A 21,643-nucleotide genomic window follows, 5' to 3' on the forward strand; every position below is an offset into this window, starting at 1 on the left:
GGGGGGGGGGGGGGGGGGGGCACCCCCCCCCCCCCCGAAACTCTCCCAGAGCTGCCAAGGGGACCCGATCTTTGAAAGGGAGATGTTAAGCCATGCCCCATCTACACCGTACCTTGTCCAGTCACGCTTCCAGACCCGCCCACTTTCTCTCCAGGCTCCACCCCTGACAGATCTTGGCCATAGCACCAATAAGCCACCTCCTCCTCAGGCAGCAGGAGAGACATCTTAACAAAACATCATCTCCTTCTGCCACGGCCCAGCTGTGAGGTTTTGCAGCTCTAATCACAAGGCTGGTCCTACGGCAGCGGGAAATGTTGTCTTATTAATGCATCTGCTGAAGATGGAGGGGGAAGCAGCTCAGGAGAAGATCTTCACTCCCCAGCAAGGGTGCGGGAAATGAGCCACGAAAGCGGGAGTCTCTCCCACAGATTGAGGGAGACCGTGCGGGTCTGATCTCAAGGAGCTCCCTTGCTGAAGCTCTTCCTGAGTCACAGCCAACCCTCACTGTGAAAGAAGAAAAGAAAAATGTTCTCCCCTTGCTTGAGCACAGTACCTTGAGAGGCCTTTCGTAAAGAGGAAACAGTTTGAAAAGTGATCTTTATTCTGTAAATTCATATGCAATTCCAAGCCAAACAAGGTTGAGAACGTGACTCTGGAAATGTTCCCTGCATGATCACTAGAATTTAAAGCTGTGGATTAATGTTTACAAGTCCCGACCTAGTACATCAGCCAGACCTCACTTGAGTTGCTGAAGAAGGCCCAACCAGAGGGGAAACAGCTAGCAACTGCTACTACTATTAACTTTTCATTTCTATAGTGCTATTAGATGTATGCAGCTCTGTAGAACAACATGTATGAGACAATCTCTTGCTCGACAGAGCTTACAATCTATTCAAGGCAGAGAAACAGGACAAATAAGGGATGAGGGAGTTAAATTTATTATGGGGATGATTAAATGATACAGATAAAAATCATAGAGCTTCCTTTTAGCAAAAAGACATTGTCTCAAAACCAGCAACTTAAAAATGCTAAAACTCAGCCTTCCTGATGCTGATGGAAGCCATTTTGTTTAGCGGAACAGGATGTCTACTCCCAACACCCACATCAAGGATTGCCTTATTTTGAAGTAAATGCATAGGTGTGTGTGTGTTGGTGGAGGGAGGATGGGTGAGAGGACACTACAGGATCTTTGTCAGAAAGAAACACAGGAGTGCAGTAAGGCCTGCAAGCAAGGAGAACCTGATGACCCCCACTCCCGACTCAGACTGATGGGGTTCCGATTTCGAGTTGCAGAGGTCTTCCTCACAGCAGACGGTGGAGGTGGTATAGGTGAGATGCCCCCAGGATGTAGTGTCATTTACACCGCACCTGCTACGTTCCACACAGTCCTTCTTAGTTATGAAATTTGCCGAGCCTGGTGGAAGAAGAATTTAAAAGAGTTAGTCTCCCCTTGGTGGTTTGTAGAGTTTTTTTGAAGTGTTACTGCAGAGTTACAGTGGCTTCAGAAGCTTGGGATGCGGTGGCCAGCGTTTTTTTTTTTTTTTTAATATCAAATTGAAGAACTATATACTGTTCTCTTAGCTACAGGCGACCCCAGTGGTCATGAGAACACCAGAAACATATTAGAAGTTGTACACAGCAGTTCCCAAATAAAAGCCAAGATGGAGGAAAGCCATGTGTGATGGCTCTTAATGAGATCTAGATGGGAGAAGGGAAGGCCATGCAGCGAGGAAGTAGAGGTTATGCTACTCACCAGCTTTCCCTTTAATGGATGCGCAGACCTCACCAGTGTTACATGTCACTGTGCTCTGGATACACGGGATGTCCCCCAAGGTGAATTCGCATTTTATGCACCTTTTCTGTTGTCCTGCTCCTGAAAGAGACAGAAACATGGTGGAGAATCAGATTAGGTCACTGGGAAAGCCCCTCCCCACCAAAAAAATTTCTAGAACATTCCTCGGTCCTGTGCTCTGTAACCGAGTCAGAATCCAAGAGTTGCTCAGGGGCCCTTATACTAAGTTGCGTAGGCACGTAGGCGTGTCCTAGGTGCGTCAATTGTGAACTACCGCTCGGCTTCCGCATGGCCTGCGCAGTAATTTCATTTTTTACTTCCGTCCACTAAGAGGGTGGTAATCAGCCTTGTACGCGCGTGGACCATTACTGCCCGGTTAACGCGTGAGACTTTATTGCTAGGTCAATGGTTGGCGGTAAGGTCTCAGGCCCACAATGGGCGCGGGCCAATTTTTATTTCGCCACAAGTCCATTTTCGCCCCCCTCCTCAAAAGGCCTTTTTTGTAGGTGCGCTGAAAAATGGACCTGCGCGCATCCAATACACATGCCTACACCAGCTCAGGCCATTTTTTGGCGCACCTTAGTAAAAGGATCCCTTAGTCCCTTCCTGCGGCTACAGGCAGCAAGCTGACAGGGGCCACCAAGGGCACCACATGGTAAAATTATGTATCATACCTGATAATTTTCTTTCCGTTAATCATAGCAGATCAATCCATAGACTGGTGGGTTGTGTCCATCTACCAGCAGGTGGAGATAGAGAGCAATCCTTTTGCCTCCCTATATGTGGTCATGTGCTACCGGAAACTCATCAGTATGTCGATATCAAAGCTCCATCCGCAGGACTCAGCACTTAGAGAATTACACCCTCAAAGGGACACTCTGCCCAGCTCACCACCACCGAAGCGGGGGAGGGGAATCAACCCAGCTCACTACCGCCGAAACGGGGGAGCGGAACCCACACCCGCTGACGCGGAGGGGACTGGCTTATCCTGCTACCGCAACCGCGGGAGGAGCTGGCTTACCCTAACACCGCCGAAGCGGGAGGGATACAAAGCTACCTTACTGCCGGACGAAGCGGGAGGGAGCGCCGGCAGAATTTAGTTATCAATCCAGCCACCGTCGAAACGGGGGGAGAGGAATGCAGCAGCTCACTGTAACACAAAATCGTCTCAACTTGAGAAAACTTCAATTGGAGAACTTGAACACGACGTTCTCCAGAACAGGAACTGAAGACTAAACTTGAACCTGAAATACAACCAGAACACAAACAATATAGAGATCTGGGAGGGGCTATGGATTGATCTGCTATGATTAATGGAAAGAAAATTATCAGGTATGATACATAATTTTAACTTCCATATCATCAAGCAGATCAATCCATAGACTGGTGGAATGTACCGAAGCAGTACTCACCCAGGGCGGGACATGGAAATCCCTGAACACAACACTGAAGCTCCAAACTGGGCCTCGGCCCGAGCAGCCACATCCAAGCAGTAATGTCGTGAGAAGATATGGGCAGATGCCCAAGTTGCCGCTCTACAAATCTCTTCCAAGGGGACGGATCTGGACTCTGCCATCGAGGCCGCCTGCGCTCTAGTAGAGTGCGCCTTCAGCTGAATAGGCGGAATCTTCCCTGCGGCCACATAAGCTGCCGCAATCGTCTCCTTGACCCAGCGTGCCACAGTAGGCTTAGATGCCTGCAGACCCCTACGAGGGCCTGCGAACAGCACGAACAGGTGATCTGATTTCCTGAAATCATTGGTCACTTCCAAGTATCCGATGATGACCCATCTAACATCCAGACATTTGAGAGCAGGGTACTCCTCTGGGTAATCCTCCCTAAGAAAGGAGGGTAGACAAAGCTGCTGATTCACATGGAAGCAAGAAACAATCTTGGGCAAGAAGGAAGGCACTGGGCAAATCGACACTCCTGCCTCAGTGAACCGCAGGAATGGCTCTCTGCACGAGAGCGCCTGGAGCTCGGAAACTCTTCTGGCTGAAGTGATAGCCACCAAAAAGACCGCTTTCAACGTCAGCGATGCCCTCAACAAGGGCTCAAAGGGTGGCTTCTGCAAGGCCCGTAGCACCAGATTGAGATTCCACGTAGGCACTATCAAGTGCAGAGGAGGGCGCAGGTGATTAACTCCTTTGAGAAAGTGCACCACATCTGGCTGCAAAGCCAGGGAAGCCCCCTTCAGACGACTCCTGAAGCAAGCTAGAGCTGCCACCTGGACTTTCAGCGAACTGAGCGACAGGCCTTTCTCCAGACCCTCTTGCAGGAACGCCAACACTGAAGAGATTGGAGCAGTGAAGGGCGATAGAGAGCCTGCCTCGCACTACAATGCAAAGGTACGCAAAACCCTGACGTAAGTGGTAGAAGTAGAGCGCTTCCTCGCTCTCAGCATAGTGGCGATGACCTTGTCCGAGAAGCCCTTCTTCCTCAGCCGCTTCCACTCAAGAGCCAGGCCATAAGACCAAAGGGGGAGGGATCCTCCATCACTACGGGACACTGATGCAAGAGGCCCCGCTCCGCTGGCAGCCGCAGAGGGCCATCCACTGAGAGTCTGATTAAGTCCGCATACCAGGGACGTCTGGGCCAATCCGGACCCACCAGGATCACCCGGCCTAGAACTCTGCCCATCATGGGCCAGGGCGGGAACACATAGAGAAGCTCCTGTGCCAACCACTGCTGGAGAAGAGCATCGACTCCCATAGATCGAGGGTCCCGTCCTCTGCTGAAAAAACGCGGCACTTGGCAATCATAATGGCCGAGCCCGCCGAGGCTGAGAGAGGGCCTTCCTCAGGAGAGACAATTTTCAAAATGCTCATGGCCTGCGCTAACAGGTTGGGCAAATCCTCTGAGCGAAAAAGCCGCACTGCAGAGGGGTCATCCGCTCCATCAGAGCGAGGATCAGTCTCCTCCAAAGAATCCCCTAAGGACCTTTGGGAGAACTCGATACACTGCCCTCATCCACATCAGAGGAGACAGAGTCCCCTAGGGTCTGGAGATCCACCGGAGGGCGTTTCATCATAGAAGCCTCGTCACCCTTGTCAGACAGGGGAGCAGGGGCAGCGTCTTGCATAAGAAAAGCCTAATGCAGCAGCAAAATAAACTCAGGGGAAAAAACCCCCAGTCTGTGCACTTCTGCAGCCTGGGCCACAGCCCTAGAGGCACTCTCAACCTGCACTCCCAAGAGCGGGGGAGAGGCACACTGCGCATCCAAAATGGCATCTGTCGTGACACTCCGTGAAGGAGCCGTGCGGGAAGAATGGCGCTTTAATTTCGCCGACTTTTTACTGTCGCCCGAGTCAAGGGCGACCATATCATTAATGTCTCCCACCTCAAGGGCGGCCCAAGAAGAAGCCGTCCGAGCAGTGTGGCCGGCCACAACCGGGAGGGCGGCCAGTGGGAGATGGGTGCCTAAGGCGGGAAAAACCACCGCACCGAAGGAAAACCCGGGGAACTCTCCTGACTCCGAAAAGGCGTTTCTGCCTTTGAGCCCCCCGCTTCCCCGCTAGACGCGCGCACGCGGTCCGGGGAGCGTCTTGTCTCGCCCTTGCCATCCGACGCCATAGCCACGTGGAGACCGTTCGGGAAACCCCCTGCCCGCTAGAAAAAGGTAAAATTACCTGCTTCTTGCTCCGAGCTGCAATGATTTGGAGTCCCAGTGAGCAGCTGCAAACAAAAGACATTTTTCTTTTCCTGTTTTTTGTTTTTTTTTTAAACGGAGCCAGCGGGAGGGGGGAGAAAAGGAGGGACCTGGAATCACCAGGTTTCACTTGCTCAAGAAGAGCCCTCAACCCCAGGTACTCAACAAAACCTAAACAATTGGGCTTGGAGACCTAGCCAGAGCTGCTGCTGTGTGACCACCACCTGCAAGAGAACATACTGGGGAGTTCCGGCAGCACATAACCACATATAGGGAGGCAAATGGATTGCTCTCTATCTTCACCTGCTGGTAGATGGACACAACCCACCAGTTTATGGATTGATCTGCTTGATGATATGGAAATTGTTTTAAACTGAGATTTCGGGGTAGATATTATTAGGCTGGCAGTGGTCAGCTTTATGTCCAGATATTCAATGCAAGGCGCTAGGCAATGTCCAGGCACTGGCACTGGATCTCCGGGCAGATGTGACTGGATAAAACCAGGACTTTTTTGAGGGGGTACTGAGTACTGGTACCTTTTCCATTGTCTGCTAAAATTGACCCACAGACCCCAAATTTTTAATGAAAGAGCTCAGGCTCTACACATCAATTCTGGCTATTGTGGGGTGGGTCCCTCAGTGATCACTCCACCCTTGATGGGTGGCCTAGCATTTGAGTACCAGCACCTTTTTTGCTAGAAAAAATGCATTGGATAGAACTTATGCAGTTAAGTGCAATGTTCATTACTTAACTAAATTGTTTATTGTGTATTACTTTTACTATACCATCTCTCTTGTGAGGCAAATCAGAATGATTTACAATCACCAATGGGCCATTTTACTAAGGTGTGCTGAAAAATGGCCTGGAGACTAGTGTGGACGTGTGTTTTGGATGCACACAGAATCATTTTTCAGCGCACCTGTAAAATATGTCTTTTTTTGGGGTTTTTTGACCAAAAATGGACGTGTGACAAAATGAAAATTGACATGCATCCATTTTGGGACTGAGACCTTACTGCCAGCCATTGACTTAACGGTAAGGTTTCACGCACTAACCAGGCGGTAATCGTCCACAAGCATACTATGACAATTACCACCTGTGCGCTGGAAAATAAAATATATATTTCTAGTGTGTGTAGTGGACGCGCGTAAAAAATAAAATGACCGCATGGGCCATGCCGGAGCCAGGTGATAGTTCAAAATTGACACGTGTTGGATGCACATCGGCGCTTATGCGGTGTGTGGGGCTGCCCGATTACCGCCGGGTAAGCCCCCAGCGCTAAAAAAATAAATAATATTTTGGCGCCGGAAGTGCATTGTGGGAGTCAGCGCTACAGCCAGGCTCCCGCTATAGCCTGGTAGTAGTGCCAAATCGCCATGTGTCAAGCCTGCAGTAGCCCTACCATGGCTTGGTAATCACATAAGTGCCAACTTTGCCTCCCGACCACCCACAAAATAGCTAGTTTTGGCGTGGGTGCTAACCTGGCATTTTCAGAAGCACTATCTAGTTAAGTACCATTTAATATACCTGGTTAGTACTGGACATGCAGTTTAAAGGGCCGGGAGCCTCACCATTAAAAATATTTTTTTGATTTATTTTAAATGATACAAACACTTGTAGACAAAGCTAATAAAATAATAATAATAATAATAATAATAAAAACAACAACAACAATTTAAAGAAAAAAACGAGGTTAGGACTGTTCAGTTTGGAAAAGAGACAGCTGAGGGGGGGTATGATTGAAATCTGCAAGATCCTGAGTGGTGTAGAACGGGTACAACTGAATCAGTTTTGCACTCTTTCAAAAAGTACAAAGACCAGGGGATACTCAATGAAATTACATGGAAATATTTTTAATGAATAGTTAAGTTCAGCAACTCATTGCTAGAGGATGTGGCATCAGCAGTTAGTATATTTGGGTTTTAAAAAGGTTTGGACAGGTTCCTGTGTAAAGTCTATAGTCTTCTATTGAGATAGACTTTGGAAAAGCCACTGCTTGCCCTGGGATTGGTAGCATGGAATCTTGCTACTCTTTGGGGTTCTACATGGAATCTTGTTACTCTTTGAGATTCTACGTAGAATCTTGCTATTCTTTGGGGATCTACATGGAATTTTGTTACTCTTTGAAAATACAGCACAGCCAACTGATGAGCAGATTCTCAGTAGTGCCCCCTGCAGGTATCACTCTGTTACAGCTGGAAAGAGAACTTAGGGTGGATTTATAGACTTGGGTGTGGCTATAAACACTGAAGGATCCATAATCCAAAGTCTTGAAGATAAATATGTTTTTTAAAAAAGTAAGAAAACTACAGAAGAAGACTAATAGTGCCTAGATTAGAATTAGGAACAGGGCAAGCTGATAGTTTTGAAACTAACTTTAATACAAGCAGCTGTCTAGGGTACTGCTTTAGAATGATGACATATATAAGAGAGTTAATTAATTGGCGATATTCTGGAGCAAAGAAAAATCTGAAAACAGTTTTTCATACTCTTTAAATCCAGAGCCCAGAGAGATCACGTGATGGAGTGAGAGGAGAGGACGTGTTTCTCTGTCTCTCGAGGAACCCTACCCCAGCAGCTTTAAAATAGCAGCAAAACAAGCCAGGAGGTGGAGATTTTCAACTCTAAATAACATAGGTATATGGACCAATACCTACTCCGAGTGGAAAAAGATATGCCCGGAAAGGCGGTAAAGAAAGAAGCAGAGAAGCAGTGCGGGGCCGGCGAATCCAACATGGCGGCCAGCCCGGTGCTGACGCCTTCGTCGCTGTTCACCCCTTCGCAACTTACCCAGCTGACGGAAGCAGTAAAGTCGGCCATGGCCCCGCAGCTCAACCAGCTCTCAGAACAACTCGCCGCGATGGAAACTTTGCTGAAAGACACGACGGACGGGGGACCTGGAAGGGCGGATAGTGGAGGTGGAGGACGTGGAACGCTCCCTACAAGCGCAAGTGCAGAAACTACAGAAGCTGGTAACAACGCAGTCCCAACAACTAGATGACCTCGAAAATCGTTCGAGGAGATCAAACCTACGCCTTGTAGGGATCCGTGAATTGGTCCCTGACAGCCTGCTTCAGACGCAGTTGGAGAAGTGGTTTAAAGAAGAATTTACGCTGTCCGACAGTGTCGGACCCCTGTGTCTGGAGCGGGCACACAGACTGGGCCAAAATGTAGAAGGCGGAGGGCGGCCACATGTTGTCATTGTAAAGGTTCACAAGTTTATACACAAGACGGAGATACTGCGGGGATCGCGGCAGAAATGGGACTCACTTGCCTTTGATGGAACTAAGATAAAAATTTTCCAGGACTATTCAATCGCGCTACAAGAGCGCCAACGTGCCTTTGGACCGATTTGCAAAAACCTTGCGGCGCAAAAATGATGATTTATGCTTAATTACCCAGTGCAACTAAAGGTCCTACAAAATGGAGCTTGGCAACTTTTTCACTCGCCACAAGAAGCACAAGATGGCCTCAAAGACTTCTTAGAAGCAGCTGACAAAGTCCCCTAAGCCCACACCACCGAATGTAAGAGACATAGACTGTATGAACAAGGGAGAGAGGTATGCATGTGACTAATAGGCACCCACTGAAATGCTAAGAATAACCGGGTTAAAGGGGGAGCACATGGGGGCTATTTAATACAGATGGGTAAGGACACACTGAGTACAGGCTAACTAGGCCAAGCTGGGGGGGGGGGGGGGACCCGACATCCACGATCTCACACCACAGGGTAGATGGGGTTTGTAAGGGGATGAGGACGAAGGGGTAGAGGGTGGAAGGGGGGGTGGGAGAGGCGAGGGTAGGGGGGGCGGGAAGGAGAGGAGGAAGAGCCTTAGGCCTGAAGGGTACGAATGGGGAGAGGACAGGTAGAGACAGCAGGAAGGCACATCTCAGATTAATGGGGGATTATACACACAGTAAACCCCAGCAGGTGCTGAAGGCTAGCAGTCACTGGAGAGGGGAGCAGTGGTTGATCTACATTGCAAACAGAAGGCTAACAGGGGATCGGGCAAGCCTGGGCGGCTGATCCCCAGAGGTGGAAGCGAGAATGATATGCAAGTTATCACAGGAACCTTGCACGGATGGTTAAGGTGACCCGTATTGTTTCTTGGAATGTGGGTGGCATAGCATCGCCAGTGAAAAGGTCGAAAATCTTGCAGGCTTTGCAGAGGCATAAGGCAGACGTGGCCTGTCTTCAGGAGACACGTCTTACAGAGGAGGAACATAACAAATTGAAAAGAGCATGGGTAGGGGAAGTATTTTCCTCTTCGGCAGAAGGCAGAAAGCAGGGGGTAGCCATACTAATAAGAAAAGGGTTAGCAGCAAAGGCAGAGCTCCTTAAAACAGACGCCCAAGGGAGATACATCATAATACGACTCTGGCTTCAGAATAGGGAATCCCTGGTAGTCTCTCTGTATGGACCGAACACCTACACACCATCTTTCTTTCAGTCCATAATAAAGCAATGCTCCCCCTCCCCAGCGGTGAAATTGCTGGTCTGTGGAGATTTCAACCTAATAGCAGACCCAGGGATGGATACCATGAATCCCAGAGAAGCACCACAGGGAGTGAGGAAACAGAGGGCGCTCCCAACATTTATAAGTACCTTGAATCTAGTAGATGCATGGTGGGCCCTACATCCAGAAACAAAAGATTACACACATTTATCAAAGGCGCATGGCACCAGCACGAGAATAGATTATATACTAATAGACAGACGAGCTTTCCCATGAGTGTGTGCCACTGGAATCGGCCCCACAGAGATCTCGGATCATGCACTTATATGGATGGAGATTGAGGCCCCAGAACATTACCAATCCCAAGGGGGATGGAGGTACCCAGGGTACCTACATGAAGACAGGGAATTCACGCAATACTTACATGCTAAATGGGGGGAATATGAGAGGTTTAACAGACAACACGAGATTAACCCCAAGCTATATTGGATGGCGTCCAAAGCGGTATTACGGGGCGACATTATAGCATTTGTACAAGCGGGTAAGAAACGGCAGGCAAGGGTGATTTTACACTTAGAAACTCAACTCCGGAAGGCCAAACGAAAATACGTGAACTCCCCGAATGCAATTACTAAAGAGCAGTATTTAGTGGCCCAGGTAATACTTAACACCTTAATTCATAAGCAAACTGTGCGATCTCTGACCTATTATAAGTGCAGACTACAGAGGTTTGGGAATAAGGCGGGTACCTTACTGGTGAGGTTGGTGGCAGTGGGAAGCTCAAGGAAAGTAATAACGGCAATCCAAGATTGTAGTGGGGCGACAAAGCACAAAAGTGAAGACATAGGGAAGATCTTTCACAGTTACTTTAGCACGCTCTATGAAGGCATACCAACCAAGGACATGGGACGATTAGCAAATTATTTAGAACAGGTAGGACTTCCCAAATTCTAGCCACAGCACATAGACCTGTTAAACAACCCCATAACAGGGCGGGAACTACAGGAAGCCATAAAAGCTCTGGCCTTGAGCTTGGCTCCAGGACCTGATGGCTTCATGGGAGAATACTATAAGACTTTGCCAAAGCCAGGGCTGGAAGCGTTGGGGAAATATTTGGAACACTCTATTGAGGACAGGGAATTCCCCCCGTACGCGAATGAAGCCCTGATAACGCTGACACTTAAGCCTGGGAAAGATGGGATGAAGCCGGGCTCTTATAGGCCCATTTCCCTGATTAACGTTGATGTAAAATTCCTGGCCCGAATTCTCGCAACACGCCTAGGACACTTACTCCCTGACCTCCTAGGAGAGAAGCAAGTGGGCTTTGTGAGGAATAGACAAGCGGGAAGTAATGTTAGGCGGTTGTTGCTAGCGATGGCAAAATGCCAGCAGGAACAGGAATCCGCATTAATACTCAGCCTGGATGCCGAACAGGCGTTTGATAGAGTGGATTGGGGATACCTGTTCGGATTATTAACATACATGGGAGTCCAGGGGTGGTTTGGAGACGCTCTGAAGGCATTGTACACTCACCCCCAGGCAGCAGTCTTGATAAACGGAGTGAAAGGAACATCATTTGAAATCAGGCAGGGGACGCGACAGGGTTGTCCGCTCTCGCCCCTCCTCTTTGTCCTGGCAATAGAACCTTTGCTTTGCGCCTTAAGGGCAGATGGAGGGGTGAGGGGGGTGACACTAGCAGGAGGTACAATCAAAGCTCTGGCATTCGCCGATGACCTATTGGTGATCACCCAAGACCCCGAACAGTCAATATCCAGGATTTTACGGGTGATCCAGGAATATGGGACCTTCTCAGGTTACAAACTGAACATACAAAAGTCTAAGGCCTTAGAAGTGCTACAGAGCGATATTGTAAGACAAAGATTGACCTTGCCCATAGAGTGGGAGGAGGAAGCAATAAAGTACCTGGGAGTAAGAATACCTCGAGACCTCCCACTAGTGTATGTCTGGAACGTAAGAAAGTTGATGAATGATACAAGAGTAAGCCTGCAACTGTGGCAGGGACTTCCCTTGTCACTTCTAGGATGGATAGCCTTGTATAACATGGTGATAGTACCCCGATGGCTGTACGTATTCCAGACATTGCCCTTATACTTGACCAGGGCGGACGAAATGAGGCTTAATAAGGTTCTAAAGGCATTTTTGTGGACCAAGAAGTTATCAATAGAAATCAAACAAAATAAAACATGGAAAAGAAAATAAGATGATACCTTTTTTATTGGACATAACTTAATGCATTTCTTGATTAGCTTTCGAAGGTTGCCCTTCTTCGTCAGATTGGAAATAAGCAAATGTGTTAGCAGATAGTATATATAAGAGAAACATCAAAGCATTACTTTGACAGTCTGACAGAGTGGGAGGGTGGGGGTATGCATGGGGACATCAAAGCATTTCATTGATATTCTAACAGGATGGGTGTTGGTAGGTGAGAGGAGGGTAATAAACAGAGAAATAAACAGAGAAATACAACTTTATGGTTTATAATGGGTTAGAAAACCCAGATCCTTATTAAGTCCTGTCTGTTGGGTGTTAAAATATTCAATCATTCTTATTTCAAAGGTCTTACATTCCTGTATTGTTTTAAAATTACCTTTCAGTATTCTTACTGTGAAATCACTGGTGTAGTGTTCTGGTCTTGTAAAGTGTTGGCCCACAGGGGTGGGGGCTTGACTGTGGACCAAGAAAAAACCAAGAATACCGCTGGCTACACTCCACTTGCCAGTGGAATATGGAGGCATGGGACTGTTAAACTTACGTTACATGACAGTTGCGAGCGGGATGAGACATTTGAATGATTGGCTAAGGCAAACACAATACTTCACGCCCACGCACCTGGAATTGCAAGAGACTGGGCAGAGGCATATCAGCTACCTGTTACACAGGGGAAGCAGGGGAGAGTCAAGTCTGTTGGTTGGGGCGCAGCTTTTGCTGGCTGCGCAGGTGGCATGGCGTTAGCTGTGTCGACACCACGGATTTGCGTACCGTGTAACTCCCTACCTCCCAATATGCGGCAACCCGGATTTCTTGCCTGGCCAGCTTCATACAGCTTTTGTGCGATGGAGGACCAAAGGCCTTTAGTATCTATCACAGGTGATAGATGCAGAAGGACAGATTAGACCCTGGGCAGCACTCCAGACCCAGTTCTCTTTAAGCCCAGTGGATTGGTTTCACTATATCTCTAGTCTTCCACAGGAGGCACTGGCAGAGGATGTACAGGAAGAGCTGGGATCAGCACTCTCGTTGGGGGCCCAACAGAAAGTCCCACTGACGTATCACCACCGGCACTTAAAGGACATGACAAAGGAGCCAGATTTTGAGACTTTATCGAACCGGTGGAGTGCAGAACTAGGGACTGAGATCTCGGCAGCAATGGTGCGGGAACATCTACTTGGCTACCGTAAGAATACAGACCAAACATACTATTGGGAACTACAATTTAAGTTCATATTGAGAGCTCAGATCCCCCCAAGATGAGCATTTCATATGGGACTATCGCCGGACGGAGCATGCCCTAAGTGCAAAGCGGCAGGGGCATCCTTGGGCCATATGTTTTGGGGCTGCCCCCAAGTCAGCAAGTTTTGGAGAGCGTTGACACAGCAGATTGCTGCTACCTGGGATATACAATGGAAAGTTGAGGCAAAACTGCTGTTTGGCCACCCACAGTTAATGGGCTGCCTGCCCAGAGGGTGTCGCTCATTCGTTTCCAGAGCTATAATGGTGGCAAAGAAGACAATTTTGTTGGCCTGGCTGTCGACGGAAGGCCCCACAACATCTCAATGGAGAGGGCAGATGATCCAACTGCTAAGAACTGAGAGAACGCGTATAAGAGATTGAAAGCCACTGACCACTGATTACTAACACATTTTGGAACTGCTGGACACCATTTTGGCTGACACTGACACCCCATGCGAGGGGACAAATAATGAACATGTGATATGGGCGTTAAAACCAGTTAGAAGGTGCTCATGCACTACGGAATGTACCTGTGATAGAGAGAGAGGGGAGGGTTGGGCCTGGGGGGGGGGGGGGGGGTAAGAGGAAGAGGCGGGAAGGAGGGGGAGAAAATGTAAAAAGTTACAGGAGCCGTTATCATTTGCTGTGACATATGTTTATGGATCCAGTCAGTTGAATGTGTTGATACCATGCTTGATGGAAATGTTATTGTGAAACGTCTCTTTAATAAAAATCATTGAAACATAAATCCAGAGCCCATGTTGTGGTGTATGAGGATCACCTCCAGACCCCTCAAATGTCTGCAGTTGTCGTTCATTCCTTCAGGAACCAACTCCAACCACAGGAGAGTGACCAGAATCAATAGAAGAAGCTTGTTCATGGTTTTTCTTTCAGCTGATCTCTTCCCAAACAGAAAAAGCTTAAAGTCCCCAAATTGGACAATCCAGTACTTTCCAGCTGTGCTTTCAGCTCCTCAATGCCTCTTAATCCAAAGGATGCTTTGAGGTCTTCTCTAAAATAACCTCAGCCCTTTCCTCAAACCTTACACAGCAATTACCTCGGATCCTGGGAGGCTTGTCTGTTCTCTACTGGCTTTCTAAAGAGCCTTCCAAAATCAACTCCACCTTGTTTTGGAGAAAATCATGAGGGTGGGTGCTGGTCATATACCTGCTGAACCAGTGCTAGGCAGACTTCTTAACTGAATAGATATGGATGGGCTGGAGTGTAAATTTAAGGGGCTTCGATGTTAGAACGTTTAGTACAAGAAGAGTGCTGGGCAGACTTCTACGGTCTGTGCCTTGAGAATGGCAAGGACAAATTAAACTCGGGTATAAAGTATCACATCCCATGTAAAATGGGTTTATCTTGCTGGGCAGACTGGATGGACCGTACAGGTCTTTATCTGCTGTCATTTACTATGTTACTATGAACCAGAGAATAAGCCCCTCACTTCTATTCATTTCTCTGATGCAAACACTAGAAGAAAATTAAAGCAAGCTTAAGATATCAATTGGTCTCTTTTTGCTCTGCAATAAAAGGCAGAGAGGAGCCCAGGGTGCACAAAAAACAGGTTTTTGTAAAGGGGTTTTGTCTTCTGAAAACACTGGATCAGTTTTCTGCTCCAGCTAGTGTGTGTGAGGTGGGGGGTGCATATAAGAGAGGGAGAACAGGTGAAGGATGGGGGGAAAAAAGAAAGAAAGAAAGAAAGATAAAAAGAGAGAAAAAGAAAGAAAGACTGGATGGGGGGGGGGGGAAGAAAGAGAGAGAGAGAGCGAGGGACAGGCTAATAGTGAATAGGAGATGGGGGAGAGAGACAGGCAATGATGAATGGGCTGGAGAGACAGCAGGGAGTGGAAATACTACATAGGAGGAGGGAGAGAAAGAGAGAAATGGGGGCAATGCTGCATGGGGGGGGGGAAGAGAAAAAACATGGTCATGGCAAACGGTGCGGGAGGGGGGAAAAGAGAGAGAGAGAGAGAGAGAGAGACAGGGCTACCACAATTAGGAAAAATTAATTGGCCAAATGTAGAAAAAATAATTTTATTTTTAATTTAGAATAAAGTAATGTAGAAGCTATGTTAATCCATGAATAAAAGATAAAATGGAAAATAAGGTGACAACTTTTTTTGCACAATACAGTTTTTGATGAGCTGTCGGAGGCCAAAACCACCTCCTTCAGGTCTGGACAGTATAGTGTTGTTATCGTATGCTTGACCTGACTTAAGGAAGGAGGTTTTTTTTTTGTTTTGTTACATTTGTACCTCGCGCTTTCCCACTCATGGCAGGCTCAATGAGGCTTACATGGGGCAATGGAGGGTTAAGTGACTTGCCCAGAGTCACAAGGAGCTGCCTGTGCCTGAAGTGGCCTCTGAAAACTAGTTAAAAATGTAGCAAGTAAGTCCAATTAAAAGGCATCACCTTATTTTCCATTTTATTTGTTAACTAGTAAAAAAGGCCCGTTTCTGAAAGCAATGAAACGGGCGCTAGCAAGGTTGTCCTCTAATGGTAATTATGTTTTTAAGGGAACTCTTGGGAGAGAGTATGTGTGAGAGAGTGAGAGAGAGAGAGAGAGAGAGTGTGTGTGATTGAGAGACAGAATGTGTGTCTGTGTGAGTGAGAGGAATGTAGTGTGTGTCCCCGTGTGCACCAATTATGCTCCCTCCCCTGCATTCATTCATATGCAGCAAAGGTCCTCTGTGCTGCATCTCTCCCCTGCCCCCTCCATCCATCCTGGTGCAGTGGCATAAAGCAGCATGTGGACGTTTTTACTACTACTACTACTACTACTATTTAGCATTTTTATAGCGATACAAAGCTTACGCAGCGCTGCACAAACATAGAAGAAAGACAATCCCTGCTCAAAGAGCTTACAATCTAATAGACAAAAATAAAACAAGCAAATCAATTAATGTGTAGAGGAAAGAGGCGAGGAGGGTAGGTGGAAGCGAGTGGTTACAAGAGGTTACAAGTCAAAAGCAATGTTAAAGAGGTGGGCTTTCAATCTAGATTTAAAGATGGTCAAGGATGGGGCAAGACGTAGGGGCTCAGAAAGTCTTTTCCAGGTGTAGGGTGCAGCGAGACAGAAGGCGCAAAGTCTGGAGTTGGCAGTAGTGGAGAAGGGAACAGATAAGAAGGATTTATCCATGGAGCGGAGTGCACGGGAAGGGGTGTAGGGAAGGACGAGTGTGGAGAGATACTGGGGAGCAGCAGAGTGAGTACATTTATAGGTTAGTAGAAGAAGTTTGAACAGGATGCGAAAACGGATAGGGAGCCAGTGAAGCGACCTGAGAGGGGTAGTATGAGTAAAGCGACTCTGGCGGAAGACGAGACGGGCAGCAGAGTTTTGAACCGACTGGAGAAGGGAGAGGTGACTAAGTGGGAGGCCAGCAAGAAGCAGATTGCAGTAGTCTAAACGAGAGGTGACAAGGGTGTGGATGAGGGTTCTGGTAGAGTGCTCGGAAAGAAAAGGGCGGATTTTACGGATGTTGTAAAGAAAGAAACGACAGGTCTTGGCGATCTGCTGGATATGAGTAGAGAAAGAGAGAGAGGAGTCAAAGATGACCCCAAGTTTATGAGCTGAAGAGACAGGGAGAATGAGAGAGCCATCAACAGAAATAGAAAACGGGGGGAGCAGGGAGGTGGGTTTGGGGTGAAAAATGAGAAGCTCGGTTTTGGTCATGTTTAATTTCAGGTTTAATTTTCACACAAAAACATCCAAATCCGTATTTTCAAAACCTATTTTTAGACGTTTTTCTATGAAGTCCGTCAGAAGTGTGTCTAAATCTCAAGGGGGTGTGTCACGGGCGTGTTCAGACCGGGACTTGGGCGTTCCTAAGACTTAGATGTTTTTCAGCCATAATGGAACAAAACAAAAACGCCCAGGACTAAAACTTAGACGTTTTGAGCTAGACCTGTTTTTATAACGAATAAGGCACAAAAAGGTACCCTGAATACCCAGATGACCACTGGATGACCTCCCCTTATTCCCACAGTGGTCACTAACCCACTTCCACCACCCAAAAATGTGATGAAAAACATTACTTGCCAGCCTTAGATGTTATACTCAGGTCCATTGGAACAGCATGCAGGTCCCTGGAGTAGTCTAGTGGTGGGTGCAGTGCACTGCAGACAGGTGGACCCAGGCTCCCACCTCCCCCTACTTGTAGACAAAACTGTGAGCCCTCCAACACTCACCAGAAACCCATTGTACCCACATTTAGGTGCCCCCTTCACCTGTAAGGGCTATGATAGTGGTGTACAGTTGGGGGTACTACTACTACTACTACTACTTGACATTTCTAAAGCGCTACTAGGGTTACGCAGCGCTGTACAATTTAACATAGAAGGACAGTCCCTGCTCAAAGGAGCTTACAATCTAAAGGACAAATGTACAGTCAGTCAAATAGGGGCTGTCTAGATTTCCTGAAAGGTATAAAGGTTAGGTGCCGAAAGCAACATTGAAGAGGTGGGCTTTGAGCAAGGATTTGAAGATGGGTAGGGAGGGGGCTTGGCCTAAGGGCTCAGGAAGTTTATTCCAAGCATAGGTTGAGGCGAGGCAGAATGAGCGGAGCCTGGAGTTGGCCGTGGTGGAGAAGGGTACTGAAAGGAGGGATTTGTCCTGTGAGCGGAGGTTACGAGCGGGAACGTAAGGGGAAATGAGGGTAGAGAGGTAATGAGGGGCTGCAGACTGAGTGCATTTATAGGTAAAAAGGAGAAGCTTGAACTGTATGCGGTATCTGATTGGAAGCCAGTGAAGTGACCTGAGAAGAGGGGTGATATGAGTATATTGGTTCAGGCGGAATATAAGACGTGCAGCAGAGTTCTGAACAGATTGAAGGGGGGATAGATGGCTAAGTGGGAGGCCAGTAAGGAGTAGGTTGCAGTAGTCAAGGTGAGAGGTAATGAGAGAGTGGACGAGAGTTCGGGTGGTGTGCTCATAGAGGAAAGGGCGAATTTTGCTGATGTTAAAGAGAAAGAAGCGACAGGTCTTGGCTATCTGCTGGATATGTGCAGAGAAGGAGAGGGAGGAGTCGAAGATGACTCCGAGGTTGCGGGCAGATGAAACGGGGAGGATGAGGGTGCCATCAACTGAAATAGAGAGTGGAGGAAGAGGAGAAGTGGGTTTTGGTGGAAAACAATAAGCTCGGTCTTGGACATGTTCAGTAGTGGATTTTGGGGGCTCAGCAGATAAGATAAGGGAGCAACAGTGAGATGTGTACCTGGGAGTATTTTATGAAGTCCACTGCAGCACCCCCTAGGGTGACCTATTGCTTTCCTGGGATGTCAGGGGGACCAGTCTACTAAAAATTCTGGCTCCTTCTACATCCCAATGGCTTGATTTTGTGCGTTTTGCACTTGGATGTTTTTTTTCTCAAAAATGGACCAAGAAAAAACAAAATGTCCAAATGAGAAAACATTGTTTTTTCGAAAACAAAAAATACACGTTTTTCTTTTTTGAAAATGACATTCTTTCCTATTCAGATTTTGGATGTTTTTTTGCAAAACGTCCAAAGTCGGACTTAGACGTCATATCGAAAATGTCCCTCTATGATGATAGCCGCAGGACCAGAGAAGCAAAATGGAGATGAGGCGCTGGACCCCGTGGAGGGGGGGGGGGGGGGGGGAAATAGGGAGGGGAAGAGGAGATGCTGGGCCATGTGACCGGGGGATGGAAAAGGAAAGAGATGCTCTCCTGCCAAGCCACCACCCTTGAATCCAACTTCTACAGGTCATCACGTTTTCTCACTACTTAAGGGTGAAAGTTAGGAGTGCGAGTATCTATGGGAAATCGCACACTGTTATTGATTTTCTGAAAGAGACTTGATAAGAGTAAACAGTTGGTTTAGAACAACAGCCTTTAAGTTGACTGGCTTATTGAGATACATTTCGTATAAATATTTGCTCTGAAGTATATATCCCATTTTGCCTGAATACCCAAATTAAGTAAACCTTTTTTGGTTCAGAACATACATTTTGGCCTGGACTGTTTTATTGGCTAAGAGAAGTATGCTGAGTAGGTGGACTGAAGTACTAACCAGCCTCCCGGCTTTTGCTACTCCCAGTCCTGACCTCAGAAAACCAGTCCATCCTATACTTACAAAACTTGCCCTGATACTCACCAGGCAACAAAGGGTTACAGACAGTGGTGTGCTGGTAAATGTTTAACAACAGGCTCTCTCCCGGTCCACCTCTGCACACCCCTGTCCACCTATGCGCCCCTCATCTACCTCTGCGCCCCCCCCCCCAAATTGCAGAGCTGGCTATAGCTGGGGAGAGAGCCTGGGGGGGGGGGGGGGGCAATGCATTACTCTCTCCAGGAAAAAAAATTAAATGATCCCAGGTTCCAATCGAACTCACGAAGGGAAGTCTAGAGATGGGCAGGGCTTTCAATGACGCAGCCGCTTCGACGGATGTAATAAAAAAATTTAAAACCCCCGGGGTGGCGCAGGCCGGGCGCAGGCAAACGAGGGCTGTGGGAGGTGAGGTAAGCGGGGTAAGCATGGCTTGTGGCGCCCTCCTGCCATGCTTACCTCGTTTACTGGAGCCAGCTCACTGTGCAGAACAACCGTCTCGCAAGATCTTAAAAAATTTAACAACCGGCTCCAGCACACCACTGGTTTACACCCCAACACAACAAAAATCTTGATATACAGATTCAGCCACACAAATCCTGATACCATGCTCCATCCTCAACCACTCAACCCCTTGCATCCTTGTCCAATACAGACACCCCAATTCTGTCACCCCAAAATGGAACAGCTCCTGATACACCAACTGAGATGTTCCTTTTTGGGGTGAGAGAAACCATAACACGCCTACACAGGTACACATTAATCTCCATCATCTTTTCCTCACAGAATCTGACAAAATCTGACACTTCAACATAAATGCACAAACCTTGGCACACTTTATGAACACGGGCACCTCTTCTTTTAAAGACTGCTAAATATGCATATATTACATGTGATCAATAAAACATTTGCCAGCTATCTTTAACCACTAGCCCTTCAAACACCTAAAACTTCAACATAGGCATTTTCTTTCTACAGCAGTTCAATCCTGGCCTCACAGATCCTAATATGTAAAATAGACATCAAAAGAAATAGAAGACAGTGAGAGCAGGAAACAACAGGCACTTGTGGGAAGCAAATCGGAAGGGAAATTTTCCACAGAGCCCCAATCCTATTTGGGACAAACTTTCCCTGCACATCTCTCTTGCACCAAGAAAGAGGGAGCCCCACCTGTCTTGCTATTTTCCTATATTGGAGGGAGCCAGACAGATTTCTAGGGCCATAATTTCTGGAGATGGGCTTGCATCATCAGAGTGCCACTGACCACCCTTCCCCCCCCCCCCCCCCCCAGGATAGCCATTAGAAATGTTCCCTAATATGCTGGTGCCCGGGCGCCTGAAGAGGCCATCCGGGCTCCTCCCAGGGGCTTTTAAGCCCCTGTCGCTCTTCCCCCTTTTTCAGCGGGGTGCCCATTGGGCGGCGGGAACATGCCCGTCACGCCTTGCGTGCACCCCGCTGGCTCGGTTGGTATGCCCATCGGTGCACGGCGCCATATTATAGGCGGCTCCGTGCACCCATGGGGGGCACTATGCCTTGCTTAACCAGCAGCCCAGCTGGATCTGTAAACAGTAAACACCTTTGCCCTTTCTGCAGTCTGGTAGGACTCCCTGCTGCTCCACTCCCACAGGCTGCCTCCTTTTGCATCAGCTGCTTGCCCTCCCATCCTGGGCTCCATTCAGAGCTGTAAAACCAGACAAGCAAAGGGGAGACACTCCCATGCACTTAAGAGGACCGCTGCACACACAAAACCCATCATGGGGGGGGGGGGGGAAACGAATCAGGGAACTCATGCTGACTTCTTCTCTATCCTTGTCTGATTCTCTCTCTCTTCTTACCTCTCACTTTCTGTTTCCTCCCTTCCTTCCCTCCTGTGGTTTCTCCCAGAGTAAAGCTGCAGATGGAGGTACAACACATCCGGCTCCCTCCATCTGCTCTAACTCTTTCCTTCTACTGGGTCTTTCCGACCTGCAACAGAAGTTGCAGCAGAGGGAAGGACCTGGGGCTGGCTGGAGAGAGTCTGCTGCAATCACTGCAGGCAGAGCTGGGTCCCCGTTTTAACAACTGGGTCGCAAAATTTTGGAAAAGATAACAACGGCTGGTGAGAGCCGGCTCCAGCACACCACTGGCACAGAGCTCTACCTCCAAGGAGGGTGATGGGAACCATGAGGCATTTGGTTTTGCCCTGAGTCCACTACAAATGTCC

The 21,643-nt window shown here is 48.0% G+C and overlaps 1 protein-coding gene across 3 annotated transcripts in view; it reads right to left on the bottom strand.

Annotated features, from left to right (window-relative positions):
* The window catches only part of SPACA4 (sperm acrosome associated 4), a 101,188-nt gene that overhangs the window by 72,366 nt on the left and 7,179 nt on the right, over positions 1–21,643 (bottom strand). The window contains exons 2-3 of one of the 3 annotated variants that reach the window (XR_003941523.1): positions 1,754–1,873; positions 1,036–1,414 (exon numbers count right to left, since the gene is read on the bottom strand). The exons of 1 other annotated variant lie outside the window; for it this stretch is intronic. Coding sequence is in view for 1 of the 2 variants with exons in the window: in XM_030197443.1 (XP_030053303.1) it covers positions 1,179–1,414; positions 1,754–1,873 (356 nt within the window). In the remaining variant the exon portion in view is untranslated. Of the gene's footprint in view, positions 1–578; positions 1,415–1,753; positions 1,874–21,643 lie in introns of those variants that run through there. One more of the 3 variants, XM_030197443.1, reaches the window with a different exon arrangement.

The sequence above is a fragment of the Microcaecilia unicolor genome, chromosome 3 (genome assembly GCF_901765095.1).
Source record: "Microcaecilia unicolor chromosome 3, aMicUni1.1, whole genome shotgun sequence".
In the NCBI taxonomy this organism is placed as follows: domain Eukaryota; kingdom Metazoa; phylum Chordata; class Amphibia; order Gymnophiona; family Siphonopidae; genus Microcaecilia; species Microcaecilia unicolor.